General features: G+C 33.6%; 1 protein-coding gene across 4 annotated transcripts in view; it reads left to right on the top strand.

Moving 5' to 3' along the window:
* Positions 1 to 20,163, top strand: part of LOC106464375 — a 118,250-nt gene that overhangs the window by 73,922 nt on the left and 24,165 nt on the right. For all 4 annotated transcript variants that reach the window (XR_002611727.1, XM_022392066.1, XM_013924512.2 and 1 more), the window contains one exon: positions 17,625 to 18,333. Coding sequence is in view for 3 of the 4 variants with exons in the window: in XM_022392066.1 (XP_022247774.1) it covers positions 17,625 to 18,333 (709 nt within the window). In the remaining variant the exon portion in view is untranslated. The remainder of the gene's footprint in view (positions 1 to 17,624; positions 18,334 to 20,163) is intronic.

Here is a 20,163-nt window from a genome sequence, read left to right as displayed (position 1 = left end):
TATATATATATATATATATATATGAATACCATGAGTATAATTATTGTAATTTACATCATTTGTACATTAGTTAAAAGCTTTTGTTATTGAAGCACAACCATTGATAATGCATACTATTAAAGATAATTACTAAATATTATAATCCAATAACTTACGTTCACAACAATATCATGATCGTATTGATCTATTTTAATGAATTTATCTTATATTATGGGCTCTAATTACAAATTCATTCAAGCATAAATATTTTCCCTAGCTTTTGCTTCACACGTGTTTCTGATAGAGCGACGTATACGTTTTCAAATGTCACTCTGTACATTTCCCTTTGAAGACTTTCTTCTATTTAAAAAGTTGTCTACAGAGTCAGTGATCAAATCGTACAAGGTAGTCTTAAACTAACAAGCTTCATCTTGTAAGTCTACTCCCTCCCATAATCATTGATACCCACTAAGCGACATCAGAAAGGTGAGAATTCTCGAATTAACGTATGAAAATATACATTTAATATGATTGTGTTTCTCTATGTACATTGAAAATATAATAATAGTTGAGTACGTAATAAAAACATTGAAAAAAGGAAACAAACGTATAAATTTAAGTGAAAATTAATCAATGCGAAAGCGAGAGACAACAAAACTTTTTATCTTTTAAAATATGCAATGGAAGTTTTACAGTATGTTTACACGTGTATATAAGTTAATGCTCCTTGAAACTAACGTTTCTATGGTTTACTGAATAAATTGACGACGAAAGAAAAAACAGAACAGTTAAAAACAAGAGAGTTTAATGCAGCGCGGCAACTCTATAACTAGAAATAAATGTTCTCAGCGTATGCTTTCTTTCAGCGTAGCGTTTACTATAAACGGCGAAGTTTGTTCGATCCTTTACCCACGTCAGTTTCCGGTAAGCCTTGTGCAAAAAGCTTCGGAATTATGCCTAAAGCCCCCACTTTTAATAACAGTGGTATTATTGAATATTTTGTTTAAGTATAATTTTTAATCGTATTTTAAATTTTGGGAAGTTTTGTAATGAATATAGCTATTCTTTTTCTACTTTCCGAAACGTTTCTTTACTTTGCTTGAACATAACAACTAATGGTATCTTTTTATTCGGGTGTGAAGAACCTGAATAACATTCAGATCGTTCAGTTCGATTCGACATAAAAAGGTTAATGTTTCTGTTGATTATAGATTTTTCAGGGGAGTTTGCTTGAGTTACTTCTTTTGCATGCTACTTTGTTTCCGTAATGCGGCGTAAAATACACTCAAATTATAACTTTTTCTAGATTTCACATGTCAAAGTGCTAGTAAATCTTCTCTAGCAGTTGTGGAAATTGATTTGTCGGATTCCTTGCGCAGTGAATCACAATCTCTCTCTTAAAACTTTAAGATGGTAATGTATAAAAATGTAAAAATCTGTTATTCCTTGAGTTTGGCAAACCTACTTTTTTTTCAACACACATACGTAATTGAAACCACCCGAATTATGAGATATTGTAAGTTGTCTCAAATATCATGCTATAACCAAAAATAACATATCCTGTTGAGAACTGCAATTCCGAGCTAAGTCAACTCAGGCCAGCTATACATAGGTTAGTTATATAATGTTGTTCTTAGGATCTTATGCTGAAAAGCAAAACTGTAATTGTGAATTTACATTGGATAACTTCAGTTACTCTTTCACAATGAAAGAATAAGATCGTGGGTGTGAAAGTAAGAACTAAACCATATGTATGTACTATAATTCAATTGTGTGAGACCGTCTAACTAATAAAATATATTGTCATTGTCACTTACTGTGATAGTATTACAATGATATCATGGAAATTAAATCCAAATGATTTATTAACAAAAACTTTGACATGACTAGGTGACGGATGCTTTTAGTTAGTATTTGTTTGCTTGTCTTTTAAGGAAGTTGAAGGAGGTGAAAATGTTAGTTTAAAGAAATAATTTTGTTACAGAATCCTCTAAAGCATAAGGCTTTTCTGTGTTCAGTTAGGTATTAGAAGGATAGACTCTGATAGCTCAACATTACATGTAAGGAAACTGATATCAAACGTTGATGATAAATCAACTGAACTAAACTTTTGGCCCTACGCTATGAAACCCCAGTTTCCTTGATAGTGGAAATGAGTTCAGTCTGTATGTTCGTGATGTTTGAAAATTATTAAATGTGGTAAAAATGTTTCTCTTTTTTTACACTTACTGAGGAGAAATATTTGATGACGTAGAATGTTCAATGCAGTAGTCTTACCTTTGTATTTCTGGACGTGAATTTTGTGTTGCATAAATTTCAGTTAAAGAAATTGACATTTCAAAAGTTATCATTTTCAGATACATTCTCTTCAGTTTAATTTGAAAATATAATTATTTACCAATACAGTTTTGGACTATTACAAAATATGATTTTACTAGTAACACAAAGTTCTCCTGTTTCACTTAGTAATTAAGTAAGCCTTTCTAACTATACTATGCACACGAAAAAACCATTGGAAACATTAAAGTTTAAATTAATGCAATTATATTTTATTTTTCTTCAGAATGCAAAGCAGTTTCTTTCATAACATTAAAATAACTAAATACGTGTACGTTATATCTTTTATAAACGAGCTTTTAACAGGATAATTAAGTTATGATGTCACGTAAAGACAAAGTGCCAGTTACTATTAACTCTAATTGTACGTCCTGTTGAGCTTCTAAAGAACTTACGTTTCGTTTAAATAACTATTTCGAAAAAAAACATCAGTAACAATACATAGAGTAGTTTACAATAACTTCACACATTTTGTTTTTAATAGTATGTTCATTATAAAGTTACAATACATAAATATTAACACCTCTCAGGAAATTTTTATTATAATTCAGGGTGTAATTTTCCACCTACCGAAACTGTGCACCACCCATGAACTTGTATACAATAACAACCTCTTTGTTTTATGCTTCCATGCTACTTTCTACATTTTTAAACGTTAGCAAGTTAAGTGAAACTACTGAAGTTTGTTTGGTAATATGCCACATTTTTCACTTACAGAGTTCTCTGTATGTTCTATTGTTATCTTACTATAGATTAGAAGAAGAACCCACGACATAGTTATGTGACTAAACTTGTCTCTGTTTATGTGCCTACTCATTGCAAATTAACAAATGCAAATTAATACATTATTTACATTATTTTTTCGAATATGTGAAAATATTTTAAAGTTGTATTAGAAAAATCATGCATATATATATCTAAGAAACATTATCTACGCTAAAAGTTTTGTTAATTAATCCATTATAAGGAGTAGCCTCCAGGTGGCTAAGCAACAAGTCTATGGGCTCATAAAGTTTGGTACCTGCGGTTGGCAGAGCACAGATAGCCCATTGTGTATCTTTATGCTTAATAAAAAAAACGACACGCATTACAAAGAATAACAATGAAATAAGTTATGGTGAAGTTTTTAGAAAGTTTATTCACGTTAGTGTTAGCCTAGCAGAAACTTACATTGTTTACATATATTAACGTTAATCTGACTGGTTCTCACCTTCTTTTTTTACATATGTATATATTGTGTGATTATAGAGTCTGGGTAGATTTTTATTATAATTACTTACAAGCATTTCTCTCTCACATTAAATTAATGTGACTGTTTCTTTATATCGACCTTAGTATGACAGGATCGTACTGAAATGCACCAAAAATTACTATAGTTTTGAAAAGCAGTTCTAAAAATAGATATGTCATTAGCTGAACTCACTTTATTGATTATTTGTGAGAACGCACCACCGTTTCGTCGCAGCACCTCTCATTTCTTCACTTGCCGTTTTAATTATCGCTTCAATTTGGTTATTTTTTCCATATAAGTATGTGACAATTACCTGCTGGTAGAGGAAGGAGATATTTGATGGAAGCACAGACTGTCAGAATATACTATCATATACTGGAAACTTTACAGATATAGAGACAGATATCGTACGATCAGCGAGTACAGTAGACAGCCTGGTCCAGGTGGTAGAAGGTTAACTATATGACGTAATGATACTGTCTGTACAAAATAGCCGTTAGGAATCAATCATTCACTGCCCATGGACAAACAGGAGTTTCAGTATAGGGACTTGAGTGATTGTCAGTGAGGAACAGACTTCACGAGTCTTACTTAAGTTCAAATAGACCTATTTTGGGCCTGCAGTTGAACTCCCAGCTTGGTTAGGCTTTTTGTTGAGACTACCTGAGTTATTTTTACTCTTCACAAATGAGGCAAGGTTTCGTGTTTCTAACGACGGATGAAAAGCCATATAGAGATGAGCAAAATGCTCGATGTGAAAACGTCGAATATGATCGTTTTGATGATGGTTCAGTCATGACTTAAAGAGGCATCATCATGAACGGATTATAAACCATAGAGATCATGAACTGATCAGTAACAATTTCTGATCTAAAATCCATTAAATGCTTCTGGAACCTCATTAGCGCGGGTCTCATCAACGCCACGAAACATCAGACAGAATGGCTTTGTACTGAGTGAGGATTGTGATAGGATCTTCCATAACGTCGTGTACCGACTGGTAAGAAGTGTGGCCCGCAGGTGCAAATCTGTACCAATTTCAGGAAGGCCTATGCTCAGTATTGCTATTTTTTTACCAAATTTAAACTTTTCATAATTCTATCCCAACTTTTTGAAGGTCCATACTCGTCATCAGGTATCTCTTTTTCTTTTTTTTTGCAAAATTTTACAGATATGAATGCGAATATAATCTTGTAACTGGTGATATATTGTCAATGAAATTCGTTCATTAAGGGTATTCATCGAATAAATGGAGCTTCTCAAAAAAAGTACTCTGATTTCAGTACTGCTATTCATTCGACCAAAAGGCAGTATAAAACTCTTGCCCCTTTGATTTTTTGAATAATTTATTTTTGATTACATCGGCATTTATGTGATTGTTTTTTGTTTACTAAACGAGTGTTTATATTGAGATTAGTTGAGCTAAGTTTTAATATGTATATATATTTTAACAGTATTCAGACAGAAAAGGTTTGGCCCGTGCATCGATCCTTAATATGAGGTCCTGCAGTGGCTCAGCGTTAAGTCTACAGGCTTACAACGCTAAAAATCTGGTTTCGATACCCATTATGAGCAGAGCACAGGTGGCCCGTCGTGTAGCTTTGCGCTTAACAACAACCAACCCTAGTGTGGAATTTTCAGTTCAGTCTTAATTTATTTTATCCCTTCAGCCACGTAATTGGCACTACAACATTTCCAAACTGCGTGAATTGACTACTTCGGTGTATTCTAAATGTTACTGTTTTGGGAGTGCATGTTGAAGGTCTCAGGCATTTTATGCGTGTATGGTATGGTTATATTTTTAACATGAGTTTTCGATCCATTTCGGGAGCATATTACTTTAATGCTAACTCACAAACTATCCTATGCTGAGACAGCGGTAAAATCTGGGGTTCGATTCCTTGAGGTGGACACAGCAGATAGCACATCGTGCTTTGCTCTAAAACAAATAAACAAGCTCACAAATTACTTTTTACACATACCCTTAGTTTGGAGCCTGATACATTAGCAATTGCTTGAAGTTGTTCACTGCAAATATCAGTGACATTCTGGAGATAGCATCAAAATGTTTCACAACCTTTGTCATTATTTTGATACATAATAACCAAATTTTACCTTTCAAAATGTTTTGTCATTAATTTGAAAATGTTGTAACCATTTTCCCATTTTCTCGTGTGTATTATTTATTAATTCCATCCCTTAACGAGAGGGTTAATCCCCATTTTTAAGTTATTAATTCTAATATTGGCACAATCTTGAATAAGACCACAGACTACATTCGATTTTAGCATTCCACCAAAGTTCACTTATAAAAAATTAAAAAACAAACAAACATAATTACATAAAAGGGCTGCGGGGTTATCAACGAATTTAGGCTTAATCTGTTTTAAACATAAGTTTTAAACATTCATCGTTATAGCTCTTTTAGTGGTTTTATATAAGCATGTATATCAGTGCAACTCTAGAATAAAATTAACTAGGGTAAGATTATGTTAGAGACACTTAAGTTGTTCCAAAAGCTCTCACCGCACTTTGAGGCAGCGGGTGCGCTATAAGAGTGACAGTAAAATCTCACTATTCGGTCAGAGAAGAGTAGCCCAAGAGTTGGCAGTGAGTGCTTTTGACCCGCTTCCTACCATTTAATCTACCAATTAGCGACAGCTATGCGCAGGTAGACTATATGTAGCTTTTTTTGCGAAAATCCAAGGAAAAACAACGTTACAATAGTCCAACAGGTAGAATGGAAACCTTTATTATTTTTAAGCTATAAATCATCCTTTCATGCTCCAACCACTCAATCTGGAGTCTTGTCTCGACACATTCTATTGAGCAGACTGTAAAAATCAAGAATTACGTTTAATACTAGCTTTTTTTCACTAATTACATCTACTCAACTCTGTAGTAACAACGTAGCAAGGATTGCTTTTGATCGATCTGGATTTTATTGTAATTCGGCTTACAATGTTTTCTTTATGGCGACTAACGTTATTGATAATTGATAGAATATCTTAATAAGCTTTTTTCATAACATTTTTTTCAACGTTTTGAAAGTTGATCTGAATATCTGTTTCATAATGCAAACAGTTGTCTTAAAATACAAATAATGTATATGTGTCCATATATGTGTTTAGTGAAGTAAAGTAAATACAATTCGTGCTTCATTTTCGCGTAATTAACTTTTCAATCGTGCAGGTATAAACAGAACAACTATACCTGTTCTGAAATACATTAGCAAAGACACATACAGTAGTTGTAAATATTCCCCCTCTTTGTTCTTTAGAGATCCTTGTTCTAATGATTGTTGTATCTTTAGATCAAAGGCCAAATGAATGTATCCAACAATAACAAAAACGAAAACAAATGTATAATTACTTCCTTTTTAAATACAATTAGAACATTCACACATACATGCAGGTTAATGTACTATTATTACAATATTGTCTTCTCGGTTTCAAGATTACTGAGAAAATTATACCGAAATAAAAATCTTAAGTTGAAAAGAATGGTCTTCAAGTTAGAAGACTCGAAGTGGACGTGCATGGGGCTTCGAGAAAGATGTTTGGAACACTTTTATAATTGAGTGAACAGTTAACTGACTATAGCTGCCGAAAATACTAAGTATTTAAGTAGTAAAAATTCTACAACAAGTTTTTCTGTACTGTACTTAATAGAAGATGTTGGTGTCACATCATTAAAATAAGAACTAATTAGATCAATTAGCTCTAACCAGTAAGGTCATTACTAATTTATGTTTTCTAAATAGTCAGAACGTATCTATACTCTGTATGATATACATTTAATTAAGATATGAAGCTGTAGTAGTAGTAGTTTGTTTTTCTGTGCAATATGTACAGTCGATGTTGTTCGTTATCGTTACTAACTTTGTATCTGGACGAAAAATATATTTAGAGTTAGACATCAAAATTAAAGGTCTTTGTTTTTATCGGTAAGTCAGTCGAAAGCCAATTAATACTGATGCACTGTTCTATGTAAATGCTGTCAACTTTCTGAAGAAGTGAACAGAAGGTCGAATTCGTATCCATACTCACTGGACGAATATTTATATATGACGTCTGGAATGTATTTATAATTCACTGTTTTTGTTTTGAGATTGAGATTTATGGCTCGTTTTACCGGAATGTTTGTTTTATTAGCATATTAAGCCATAACACGGATCTGATTCCGGGTCTTGTTTTTTTACTCAAAGAATTAGGAACTTATTTCGTTGAGCTAACAATGATTTAGAAACAAAACGGACAATTTTATTGTTTGATTGAAAAAAAAAACTACTTTGAAATATCATATATGCGTGTTTACTTACAACCAAAAGTAATGTTTCTTCAAAACTAAAAATAAGTTTAAGGAATTACTTTTGTACTAGTGAATGAAAAGTATTTTCTTACGTAGTCAAATGTATTAATGCCATCAGAACTGAATCTACTGTTATGTGTTTTACCTTTTACACACACACACACAAATAAAGCTTTTAAGAAGAAGCAATATAGTCCCCCCCCCCTCCAATATGTCGTGGTAGCTGTGGAGGTAACTAATGTTATAGCAGTTTTCACATAAACAGAATATTAATAATAGTTAACTGAATAAAAGTGAAAAACAACAGAAGTTGCTTTCATGTACACTACAAATTGAAAAGAAAATAGAGAAAGCAGATAAATTTCATTTCGATAAGATGTGAGAGACATATTGTGAGGAGAATTTTAAACTTTTGTCTAGAGAGGAAGTACGTGGAAGTTCAATTTGCTATTTTGCGAGAGGAAAACAAGGACAGGAAAAGTTTGATGAAACTTAGTTGAATGGACAGCAACTGGCTGTTGTAGAAACACAGACGATTTCCGTCCATTCAACTAAGTTTCGTCATAACTACTCTGCCTAAACAATCTATGAAAGAATACGGGAAACGTTTATTTTTAATTTTACGATAAGAAAACACAGTGAGGTGTTTATTCAAACGAATTTTTTTAAAGAGTTGTATTGTTAAAATATTATTAATTTGTTTAAAAAAACATATTTTATGTTTTTACAGGTGAATTTCAGAAATTACCTGGAAATAAAACTATCTGAGTACTTATACTCAGGTAGTTGGGAACTTTACGATATTTTCTTACACGTTTCTTTCATGAGTTTGCAGATCTCAGTTCGAACGCCTGGAGAACTGATGCGAATCACAGACTTTAAAAACAATATTTTATGAGCAATTTCTGAAGCATCCTTGGGAAAATATTACTAACAAGAACAATATGCTTGTATTTTAGGAAGTTACAGAAAATCGTTCCACCCACGCTTCTCAGGGTGGGCGGAAACTATAACACACTAAACATAACTATTTGCCAGCGAGATCCTTATTCCGCACGCGTCACCCCATTGAGATGATTAGATCTAACGATCGTGCTCATTTTGCCAAAGAATATTTTAATACGTAAGGTTGTTAGGATCGCATACCAAAAGAGATTTGTAGATTTCTAATATGTGCTAAGAAATCCAATCTGCATCCAGATAGACAGACGTACGGCAATAAAGAAAGTATAACGTTTACAGTACTTTAGAACTCTTGGAGAGAGAGAGATTTTTGCAAAAATTGTTTGTCGTCCCAAAATACCACAGTTGTTATTGTAAACTTTCAAGAACAACATTGTTTTTAAGAACAGAATATCACATTGGAGAGAAGAATTACTGTATATCCAGTTTTACCAACAAGTCACAATAATGTTATTTTCGTTAACCTGAAGACGAGTATTGAGTAGCTCAAGAAGATTTAACTTTAAATATTTAAACGTATGTGTTTAAACATTGACCATTGTTGGATTCAACATGAAAATATTCCAATAAATATATTATGTTTTCCGATCTAGATATTCCACCTAATTTCATATACTAATTGGCATATTTATTTATTGTTCAGTGCAAAGCTACACATTGTGCTATTCATGATGTGCCCATCACGGTATCTAAACCTGATTTTTAACGTTATAAGTTTTCAAATTTTTACCTATGAGTCACTGGGGGGGGGGGGAGCAATGTTTAGTAAATATGTAAAAATAATGTGGGTTTGTTTAGAAAAATGACTGTAGTTTGTAAATATGTATTCAAAGCATGCATTAGAAATTCTTACGAAAAGCTAATTTTCTGATCCTAGAAAATGTGAACTTTAACAAGAGCCTTTCTTTCGTTCTTTCTTTTTTTTTTTTTACATACAACATTACAAATTACTTAAAATATGGTAGGTATTGTGTAAAGAAAAAGTCTCTTTCCAAAGCATCATAGACAAAATCTTAGTAACCGAGTACAGAAACTGGAACGTAAAAGATAGTTAATTTTCTAAGAAATCTAGATGCAGTCACTGACTGGAAACTTGGCTTCATCAGCCGTATTTTTATAACAAAAATTCCGAACACGCTTCTTTCTCTCTTTTGTCAGATTAGGTGGCAGGAGGGGATATCAGCAATCTGTACATTTATCTCACATCGATTTCCATGTCCAAGTCGTCTATAAAAAGAAAACGCAAATTCCAGTAACAGTTTAGGCTCTGGATAGACATATCTATTCTTAACTAAAAGTTCACGTGCTGGTATTCCATGCTCATTTCATTTTAAATAATAAAGCCAACCAAACGAAGACATGTGGACTGTTTAGTTTTAAGATAGGGTTATCTTCATCTAATTTACACTCTTCCTTCCTGGGCAATAGTAGTTTTCTGATATAACCCACGGCTTGACTGAAGTATGCATCTTCAAATAAGTGTGTGTATGTGAGATCATATGGTTTCGTCAGTTTAAAAGTTTGCTAAACGTGCAGCTTATCTTCGAATCCGTACAATTAAAAAAAAAAAGTAGTAAAATAATTATATTGCAAATTGTTATTGTTTGTTGGAATTGTTCCTTTGATTCATTCTATTTTACTGTTTGTCGGGCTACCATAATCTTAAGCGACGTTCATTCAAATTAACTCGCAGGGGGGGGGGGATAATACCCAACAAACAAGTTTTTGACCTTTTTTAAACTAATAACGACATCGCAGAGGTTATCATTATGCGTTACGGGTGTGTTTTTCAAAGATCACTAAAATAAAACTGTATCCAGTACTATTTTGATTACACAAAAGCCAATGTGTAATATTTATTACAGCTGTCAAAGCATAATATTATTTAAGAAATACCTACGTTTGTAATAGTTCATATTTATTATAGATGACTACCCGTAGGAAGGCCTACGTTTGTCATCAATTTTATGGAAAACGTTCCAAAGAACAGTTCGACATTACACTTGAATATACGAAGAATATCAACAATAAGATTCTCCTCTTTAACTTTCTTACAAAACAACAATCATAGTAATAGAAAATATATTTAAATTACGTTAATTTCGCTTTACGATACAACCATTGATGTCATTTAGCCTACAAAAGTGAAACCTACTGCGCTGTTCAGCATGTAAATAATGGCTGTCTCAAAATTATCGTTATTAGCTTGATCTTTCACAGAACTCCTGCGATTTGAACACCAATTTGACTGGTGTAAGTAGAACCATAATGTACTAATTAGACGTACATCCAGACGTTCATCAGATAAATTATCAATTTAATACATATGTCTGAATCTCCCGGTGGGCCAGATTTACAACGCTAAAATCTTAGGTTCGATTCTCCGCAGTAAACACAGCAGATAGCACAATATAGCTTTGCTCTAGAATAAACAAACACATATCTGAAAAATTCATTATAATTAAATATGGTTTTTAAACTAAAGTATCTAAATCACTCGTATATATCCGGACTGTCTGGCACAATATAAACTATCGAATCTTACGCATATAAATTAATAAATCATCATAAATATACAGAAATAGAAAGAAATATCACATTTCTTTATATATTGTCCATAATGTGCTCCCTTCACTCTTTTCTGTGATATTCTGTAAACATAAGTTATTAATAGCAATGAATGAATAAGGAAAGTTTATTAGAAGTTACGTATGAAAACTACCAAACTATATTAAAGTTGCAGAAACATTTTTCTATCAGTCATTGTATGTTTTCACACTTCGACATCACCGTTCGGGTTAATTAGAAAAATCTAAGTCATTAACAAATATGGAAATAATGATGCCCTCTATCGTAAGTCGCATATTAACGTCATTACCAAATATGGAAATAATGATGCCTTCTATCGTAAGTCGCATATTAACGTCATTACCAAATATGGAAATAATAATGCCCTCTATCGTACGTCGCATATTAACGTCATTACCAAATATGGAAATAATAATGTCCTCTATCGTACGTCGCATATTAACGTCATTACAAAATATGGAAATAATAATGCCCTCTATCGTACGTCGCATATTAACGTCATTACCAAATATGGAAATAATGATGCCCTCTATCGTACGTTGCATATTAACGGAAAATAAATTTCAATAGTAATTCGGTGCCATTCAAACGTCTAACATCTATTTCTCTTTAGTTACTATATCATAGAGAGGCTTGGTGTGGTCGGGTTGTGAATCTAAGGTTCAATGGTCGTGTCCCGTTGCTGCAAAATTGTGCTCCTCTGCCTCCACACTTTGGAGCCGTGGGTGCGCTGAAAATCTGATTGTCAAATCCCACTATTAGGTTAGATAAAATTAGCCTAAGAGTTGGCAGCAGGTGTTTTTGATTAGCTGCGTTCCCTCTTGTCAACAGTTAAAAATTATGGACAGCAAGCGTGTGTAGATAGTCCTTGTTGAGTTTGCAGGAATAGTTGAAACAAACAAACCATCATAGAGATCAATCCGGTCTTTCTTTCCCTACGTATTTCAGTTCAGCAAAAGTATTTAGCTTATTTGTATCCTTTATAAGACCAAATTTTCTTCCGCTAGTTGTAAACAGTCTACCCAGTATCGAACTGCAAGTTAAACCGGACTTATTTTAATGCTAATTGGTGTGAAGTGATTCGGAAACTACACTATTCACAAGCACTGCTAACTTGACGAACCAGTTTCTTATTAGCAAATACAATAGAAAATAGAGATGTGAAATTCCACGTACTTTTAGTGTCCTTATCACCCCTTCCAAACATCTGATATATTTTGATTGTCATACATCAGCTCAGAAGAACACGTTTACCTTTAATATATCGACGAGATCAGCTTTGTGTGCACTGGAATTTTCTATCGGACCAAGTTAGCTAGACTTCAAAACTGCTATAAAATATTTTGTTAAAGTTGCAAAAGCAGGGATTTATAATTGAAAATTTTCGTCCCTGACAAGAAAACATGCGGAAAGTTTAACTTGAGAGTCTTGTCACAAAAGTTTAATTCATCAACCTGACAACATGAATAATTTTATAAGTTATTTAGTAGAAAAATAGTTCACGTAGAGATTGAAACAACAAAGAAATGAGAAGCACGTGACATTCTTTGGTATACATTTTCTGTTAAGTTCCGAAATCTACGAGTGAAAGTAATGGATAAATGAAAACTTTATCCTACAAAGGTATGACCGAGGAGTGGTGAGTGGCACGCGGGCACGCGCATTTCCGAAGTAAAGTTCAGGGTTTCCAATGGGCGGTGGTACTTGAGTGTTGAGGCCTGGTCAGCTGAGGCCTATAATTATAGAAGAGCCACAACCGCAGCGACTATTAGAAGTCCAGCGGTTACAGCTGATCAGCGTGTTGGGTGAAGCAGTGAGAGGACGATATCGAGACGGATGAATGGGCTAGGCCAATTTAAACAGTGGGCTTGCCATCTAAGTAGGCCTAACGTGGTATGCGTAAGGCACTTGTGTGGAGATTACAATTTCCTAGGCATAAACAGCGGGTATTCTCTGTAAGAAAACATGAGTTTATTTGAGTTAAATAAACGACTAATTAAAAAGAAAAACAGTTTTCAAAATCTTTGAAGACTTTTGTCTGTTGTACCCCTATCTTGATTATCCAAGCCGTCTGTTCTACCCATATCTTGATTATCCAAGCTGTCTGTTCTACCCCTATCTTGATTATCCAAGCCGTCTGTTCTACCCTATCTTGATTATCCAAGCTGTCTGTTCTACCCCTATCTTGATTATCCAAGCCGTCTGTTCTACCCCTATCTTGATTATCCATGCTACTTTGTGTTAATTTGCTCTCTCCCACACAAAATAATGGCACGTAATTACCATGAGTATATCAATAATATATATATGTTGTTTTATAAACTGTTCTATACACGATTATCACGTAAATATATAGTGTGGTGAGTTATTTTTCGTTTATGAATGGTGTTTCTGACCAAGCAAATTATTTCGCTTTATAGACTGTTCACTTGTCCTCACTTACAACAAATAACTGTTCTATGGGATCTACCTATGTTACAGTGGAAAATATTTTGAGTTGTTTTAGTTTTCATTTCGTATAATAATAAAGTGATATTTAATTACGAAGTTTGGCCTTGTGTTTTTTTTTATCGTAGTCTAGACGTTATATATATAGTGTACTTGAAACAGGTATAATCATAATTACAAATAAATGAAACGACCGTGAACTCCAGAGAATCTTTACAAGTTGTTTTATTTGCTAAACGTCTCAGCTTTACGCCGTTCCCAGAAGTATATAATTTCTGTATTGAACTCTATTACTCAAAATAAGACCGCTGTATTCTAAGAATTAAACCACGCACAAGAGAACATCATGCATGTGATCGTTCCTGTTATTACAAAGGCCATTTATAATTCTCACAAGAGCCGACGATTTCTTATATCAAAGTAAAGAATAACGTCTCAGAGAAAAATTATGAATCGACAATGAACAAATATAATGGATGGCTTCTCCCTTCAATTTAACTTAAGTTTACATAGATAATAACTTATTTACAATATCAAATTTTATTAAACTTTCCAGTTTAGGCTTTCTTTTTACTATTGTGTTGTGAATGGTTTAATTCTTAGAATACAACGACCTTAATTTGAGTGATAGAGTTCATTACAGAAACTGTATGCTCTTAATAAAGGCGTAAAGCCGAAATGTTGAGCAAATAAAACTACTTGTAAGATTCTCCAGAGTTCACGCTCGTTTTATTTATTTGTAATTACGTTTACTATGCTCCAGTCAGCTTTACCTAAATCAAAAATCATGAAACGATAAAAAAAATTATATCCTGTGTGAAGTGTACAAATGCTGATATGTGTAAGTAAAACATAGGTATATGCCACCTGTATTACGAAAAGATAAATTGTAAAAAAATAATTTTTAAATAATTTTTCAGCTCTGATAACTAAGTAGACTTGTAAAAACGTATGATACTAGGTGTACGACTTTGAAATGCTGCTCAGTTTGAACTTATTCTTTGCGATACATTGACTTTCATTTTTTATTTTGATGCAGTTACTTTTGTTGAAAATGGAAATATTCTACCAACTGCAAAACTATATTGTTTTGAAAGCAGCTGCCTTTGTTAGAAACTGGGACTACTTTAGCAATTGCAATACTGTATTGTCGCAAGTGAAACTTAAAGCTGTACATTGCTAATTGAACTTTTTTCTACCAACTAACTCTTATCAAAGCATTATTATGAAAAGGAACTGGCATTATATCCTGAAGTACGTTGTTTAAAAATAAACAGTTTAACCCATTGTTCTTCGAAGGATAGGCCGGTATCTTATCTCACAATATTCGTTAACTAGCCGTTCGTACTGTTTTCTCAGTCCTAATAGTCTGGCTAGATAGTGCCGCTGTTACAGCTCTTATTATATAAAGTACTGGTCTGCGGGTGAAAGACAAAGTCTTCACTCAGGGCTAACTGAAAAATGCTAGAGATACAAAAGGACGCGAGCGGTCAGGCATGCGGATGTTGTGGGTCAACGTATTCCTGGCCTTTAGAGCCACACTTGGCTTGGGCGAGGGCTGCTTAGATCGAGGAACGAGCCTCGTGCTTCATCTGATACTGCTCTCAACCCTCCCTGTCTGTCTGCCTTGGTTAGCTCCTTAATTAAGCCACGTACCCTCTGGTCACTCTGAAGGAGGTCCGTGGGCGAGGAATCTAGTTCAGAGAGACCAGTTATAGGGAGAGCTATGTAGGTGTGCTTGTCATGCATAAACACCTGCTTGGCTGTGACATGACCGCCAGCGCCCCTGCAGAGCGATGTAAAATGATAGACGGAAGTAACAGAGAATCATCGTAGTTCGACAGCTCAGATGTGGATGAGCTCTTTTGACCCTATTCATTTAGTTCATCCTACACATTCTTTAACAGTAGCTTTGAGTCCATTGTCTGTTAAGACTTATCACAGCAATATTAAAAAATTACGTTATAATAGGTCAAACCGTGTTTAACAGAGGTATTGTTAGGATAGTAGCTGTCTAAGTATAAGCTTCTGTTAAGACGCCGCTTCCAATTTATTGCTAGAGATAATATGCTTAGATATAATTTAGATACGAGATCTAGTCTTCTGTGAACTTTAACTTAGAAAACTTGCAATGCATTTAATGGTTGGAGTCACTCAGTAATCATAATTAATATTCTTAGTCTGTCTTTGGTAAATCGCATATATTGAATGGTGCCTAACGTCGACACTGAATTATATGGTTCTGTCAGTAGCTTTAGGAATTTCTTCGTGTTCTTTTATACCAATTTTAACTTCCATAGTAATTTTTGCTTAAAGAAACAAGTAACTGATCTAACATTTAACAAAAATTTACCCAGGGAGCTGAAGCATAATGCCAAATGTTATGGCTTCATTTTGTTCTGTTTTCGTTTGACCAAACGTGTTCTTCTTCGATTACTTAGCTCGAAACTAGTTTGAGATAGGCTTAGAGAACGTTATTCAAATTGTTTTTTGAATTTTATTTTAAAGAACCAAATCCACGCCTCTGATAAATGAACAAGCGCTCTAAGCATTTGAAATAACTTTCCATGTACCAAACTTTCAAGTTAAGTTTACTGTTCTCTTTGTTTCGTTTTGCCGAAGAAACAGTAATTGATAAAACTCTTGTAATTTTTGTTAAAACATATTGATAACTTTCAGGAACTTTTTAAAACAATCCTTGAACAACAAAAGTTGAAAAATGAAACTGGAATTTGCCTGGAGTAACTCTATATATATAAAAATATTAAGAACTGAGAAAAATGTATCGTCGTACAATAAAAATAAAGTATAAAAATTAAACTTAGTTTTTCTCATTTATTTCGGCATATTCAGTACTTTCAGATGAATCGCTTCGCACTTCATTGAAGTTTTTCCAGAATCTCTGAACTTATCGTTCCATTTTTAAACCTAGAGAATTTTGTAATAAAGGATCCTATGTTTCAGTAATTAACAAGTAAAGCTATCAAGACATACTTAGTTATATAGGAATGAGTCAGATTTATTTCTTGAGATTTATACCACAAAAAAATCGGGATTAGACTTCTTTGTGTATTCAGCGTGACACATATATTTCATTTAATATGGTAGTACACCTATATTTGTATAAAGATTTACTTAATTTTGTTTATAATTAAGCACAAAGCTACACAATGGGTTCTTGCAACCCGGATTTTAACGTTATGTCATTGGAAAGCAGACTTACATAAACCATGAAATATAGATTTACGTGAAATTTTCAAATATATGGGTTATTAAAATAAATAAAACAAGAGATGTAACTGTGTACGTTTTAGACAAGTTTTTATTGATGAAAATGTTAAATTCTATTTTTAAAAATGCCGTAGTGTGATAAATATTTATTTAGAACATTTATCATTCACACTGTAGCCACAACTTCTTGTTAACGCAAACACGTTTAATATTTATTCATTGCATAGCTATAAAGGAAAAATAAACGAGATGTTCAAGATAAAATTTACTCTAAATGTATACCAATTACAACTAAGACTAGATTATCAAATTTCACTTATTGTTAAAAACGTTTATAATGACGTTTTATACTAACTGACTTTAGAGACCGTTTTTAACTTTAATTTCTTATCAAAAAATTTATTTCAAGCCGAATAGTTTAGCACATTCTTTATCTTAGTACTTGTGTTCGAATTGGTCAATATATTATTATATATGACAACTACTGGTTTTGACAGTTTATTTTTTCCATGTGTGATTTCTTTCTGTTTCTCAGTTTTAGTTTTGTTCAACCTAATGGGATAGCTCGACCTTTTGAAACTCATCTGTACAAGAGCGGAATTCTGGGAAGAACTTCAGAACCGTCAGACAACAACAGTAGAAAATTAGAAAGCCACCACAAGTTATCTCCTGTCCTTGGAGAGAACCGTACAGTTCCCTTCAGTTTCGGCGATTTTTCATCTTCACAAACGCTTCTAAACCTAGTTCGAACTGCCAGTGCGCAGAGTGCTTCTCAGCTGGAAAACTATCTTCGAGGGGCAAATAAGAGACCACTCGAGTCAGAGAATAAATCGGATCCTTTAGATCTAACGATGGGGACAACAAAGCGCCCTCGTTTGGATACCACTGATACATTACTGCATCGTTCTCGACTGTATTCGCCTATTTCACAAAACATTAGTGACATTATTGGCTGTATAAAAACAGAAACAGAATCGCTGACAAGTAATCATAATGATCCCGTGTCAAAGGTCAGCGTCCGAAAAACTCCAAGTTGGTCGAACTTACTAGACGAAAGAATATCCAAATCCGAGAATTCACCTGTTCGGACATCGCCCAAATCTTCTGATAAAGTTCGTTGTCCTTCCTTTTGTACCGACAAATCTTGTTCAAACAAGTCAAATGCTAGTGAGGTTGCACTGTGGACTATTGATGACGTTGTGAGGTTTGTGACGTCGGTGGAATCTTGTGCCGAATATGCTGACGTAAGTAGATAATCAAGAGTGTATTGATTTGTTGCATGTGATATTAAAAAGACTCGCAGGTAAAAAGGGTTAAAACTAAAGTTATTTTATATTTTTTAAGTGCCAAGGGTTCGTTCCAGGTAAAACATCTTTAAGTTGTTGAAAATATTGTTTTAATACTGTATACAAAACACTTTTAAGAAAGGTTTAACACTAAGCAAGAGTTTAGATTATAGGTCTACTGACAACTCGTTCTTATGATGACTAGGGAAACTATTCCTTACGACTTTCATTATGTCGGTTATGTAACCGTGACAACAAAGATATCCGTCACTCACCAATTTCAGAAATTCACACACCGTTCAAAATAAAACTCATAGTTCGATTTTGTTTTGAAACTATGTTATATTTAACTATATTTTTATGCGGTAACAGTGACAAATATTTTATGTTTCGTGCTTATGAAAATTTTTGATGCCATTCAACCTTCTTCCAATTGCAAGAATCCTATTAGACAGTGGTAAATTTCCAGACTTACAATACTAAAATCCGGGACTCCATTTTGAGTTATCTTTCTAGGCCAAAAGTTACATGTATTTTACTAAATTATCACGAATTAAGCAAGCGTATATAGTAAATGGTGTAGCTGCTCTAACTTAAAGGCTTAGCTAATCGGTGGATAATAGTATGGATTAGAGTATAAGAAGCCTTCTCTTCTCTAAGCATCCCAAGGGTAAAAAAGAGGGGTGGGACTGTGAAACAACTAGTTGAGGTTACAATTATACGCTTCAAGGCATATACGTTTCAATGCTTTACAGATAAGCAGAAAAGAAGAGCTGATGAACAGTAAAGTTTTACTACATTTCGTTGGACACACCAGGCAGTCCATGTTTGAACTCTCCAAAGCGTAATCCACTTTGGTGTTTTCAGTGCTATAAACATATAGGTTGTATCGCTTAGAAGCTTATCATAATTTTATTTTGGTATATCTTGTACGTCTCGTTCTCGAGTATTCGCTTCCAGCTTCTCGCTTCCCTTCCTGTTTGGCCAGGTGGTTAGGGCGCTCGACTCGCAATCTGAGGGTCGCGGGTTCGAATCCCCCGTCCCATAGAACATGCTCGCCCTTTCAGCCGTGGTGGCGTTATAAAGTGACGGTCAATCCCACTACTCGTTGCTAAAAGAGTAGCCCAAGAGTTGTCGGTCGGTGGTGATGACTAGCTGCCTTCCCTCTAGTATTTCACTACTAAATTAGGGACGGCTAGCGACGCCCTCGTGTAGCTTTGCGCGAAATTTAAAAAAAATCAAAAACAAAACCTTCCTGTTTACATGTTTACAAAATATGCTTTTCAACTCAGTCGTAAAAATCACAAAAAAACCAATTAGGGGAAAAAACTAAAGTTTTATCACCCTACATTATAGTAGTGTTTTAAAATATAATTAGCTTTTCGAGTGAAAGTAAATTTATGGGATTGAAACATAATTAGCTTTTCGAGTAAAAGTCAGTTTATGGGATTGAAATATAATTAGCTTTTCGAGTAAAAGTAAATTTATGGGATAGTAAACAATGAACTAGTTTTTTCTTTCAAATAAAAAGTATATAACTTTTTAAATTTAAAATTTTGTATATTATACAGGTACCTATTATTTGTTTGTGTTTTAATACAAAGTTCAAAAACATTCCAAACTATTACGAAACTTACGTTTTTTAAAGAAAGTGCTATTCAGATTTGGGTTTGCGTTACTTTTTTTAGGAAACTTATATTGATCCCCATTATATATTTTACTCTACTTTTTCATTGACGTACATTTGTGACCATTACGACAACTGAAACATTAGCTTCAAGAGATGAA

Source organism: Limulus polyphemus, unplaced genomic scaffold (assembly GCF_000517525.1).
Source record: "Limulus polyphemus unplaced genomic scaffold, Limulus_polyphemus-2.1.2 Scaffold1633, whole genome shotgun sequence".
NCBI classification, from domain to species: domain Eukaryota; kingdom Metazoa; phylum Arthropoda; class Merostomata; order Xiphosura; family Limulidae; genus Limulus; species Limulus polyphemus.
Note: the sequence above shows the minus strand (reverse complement) of the source record. Positions and strands in the feature narration are given on the sequence as shown.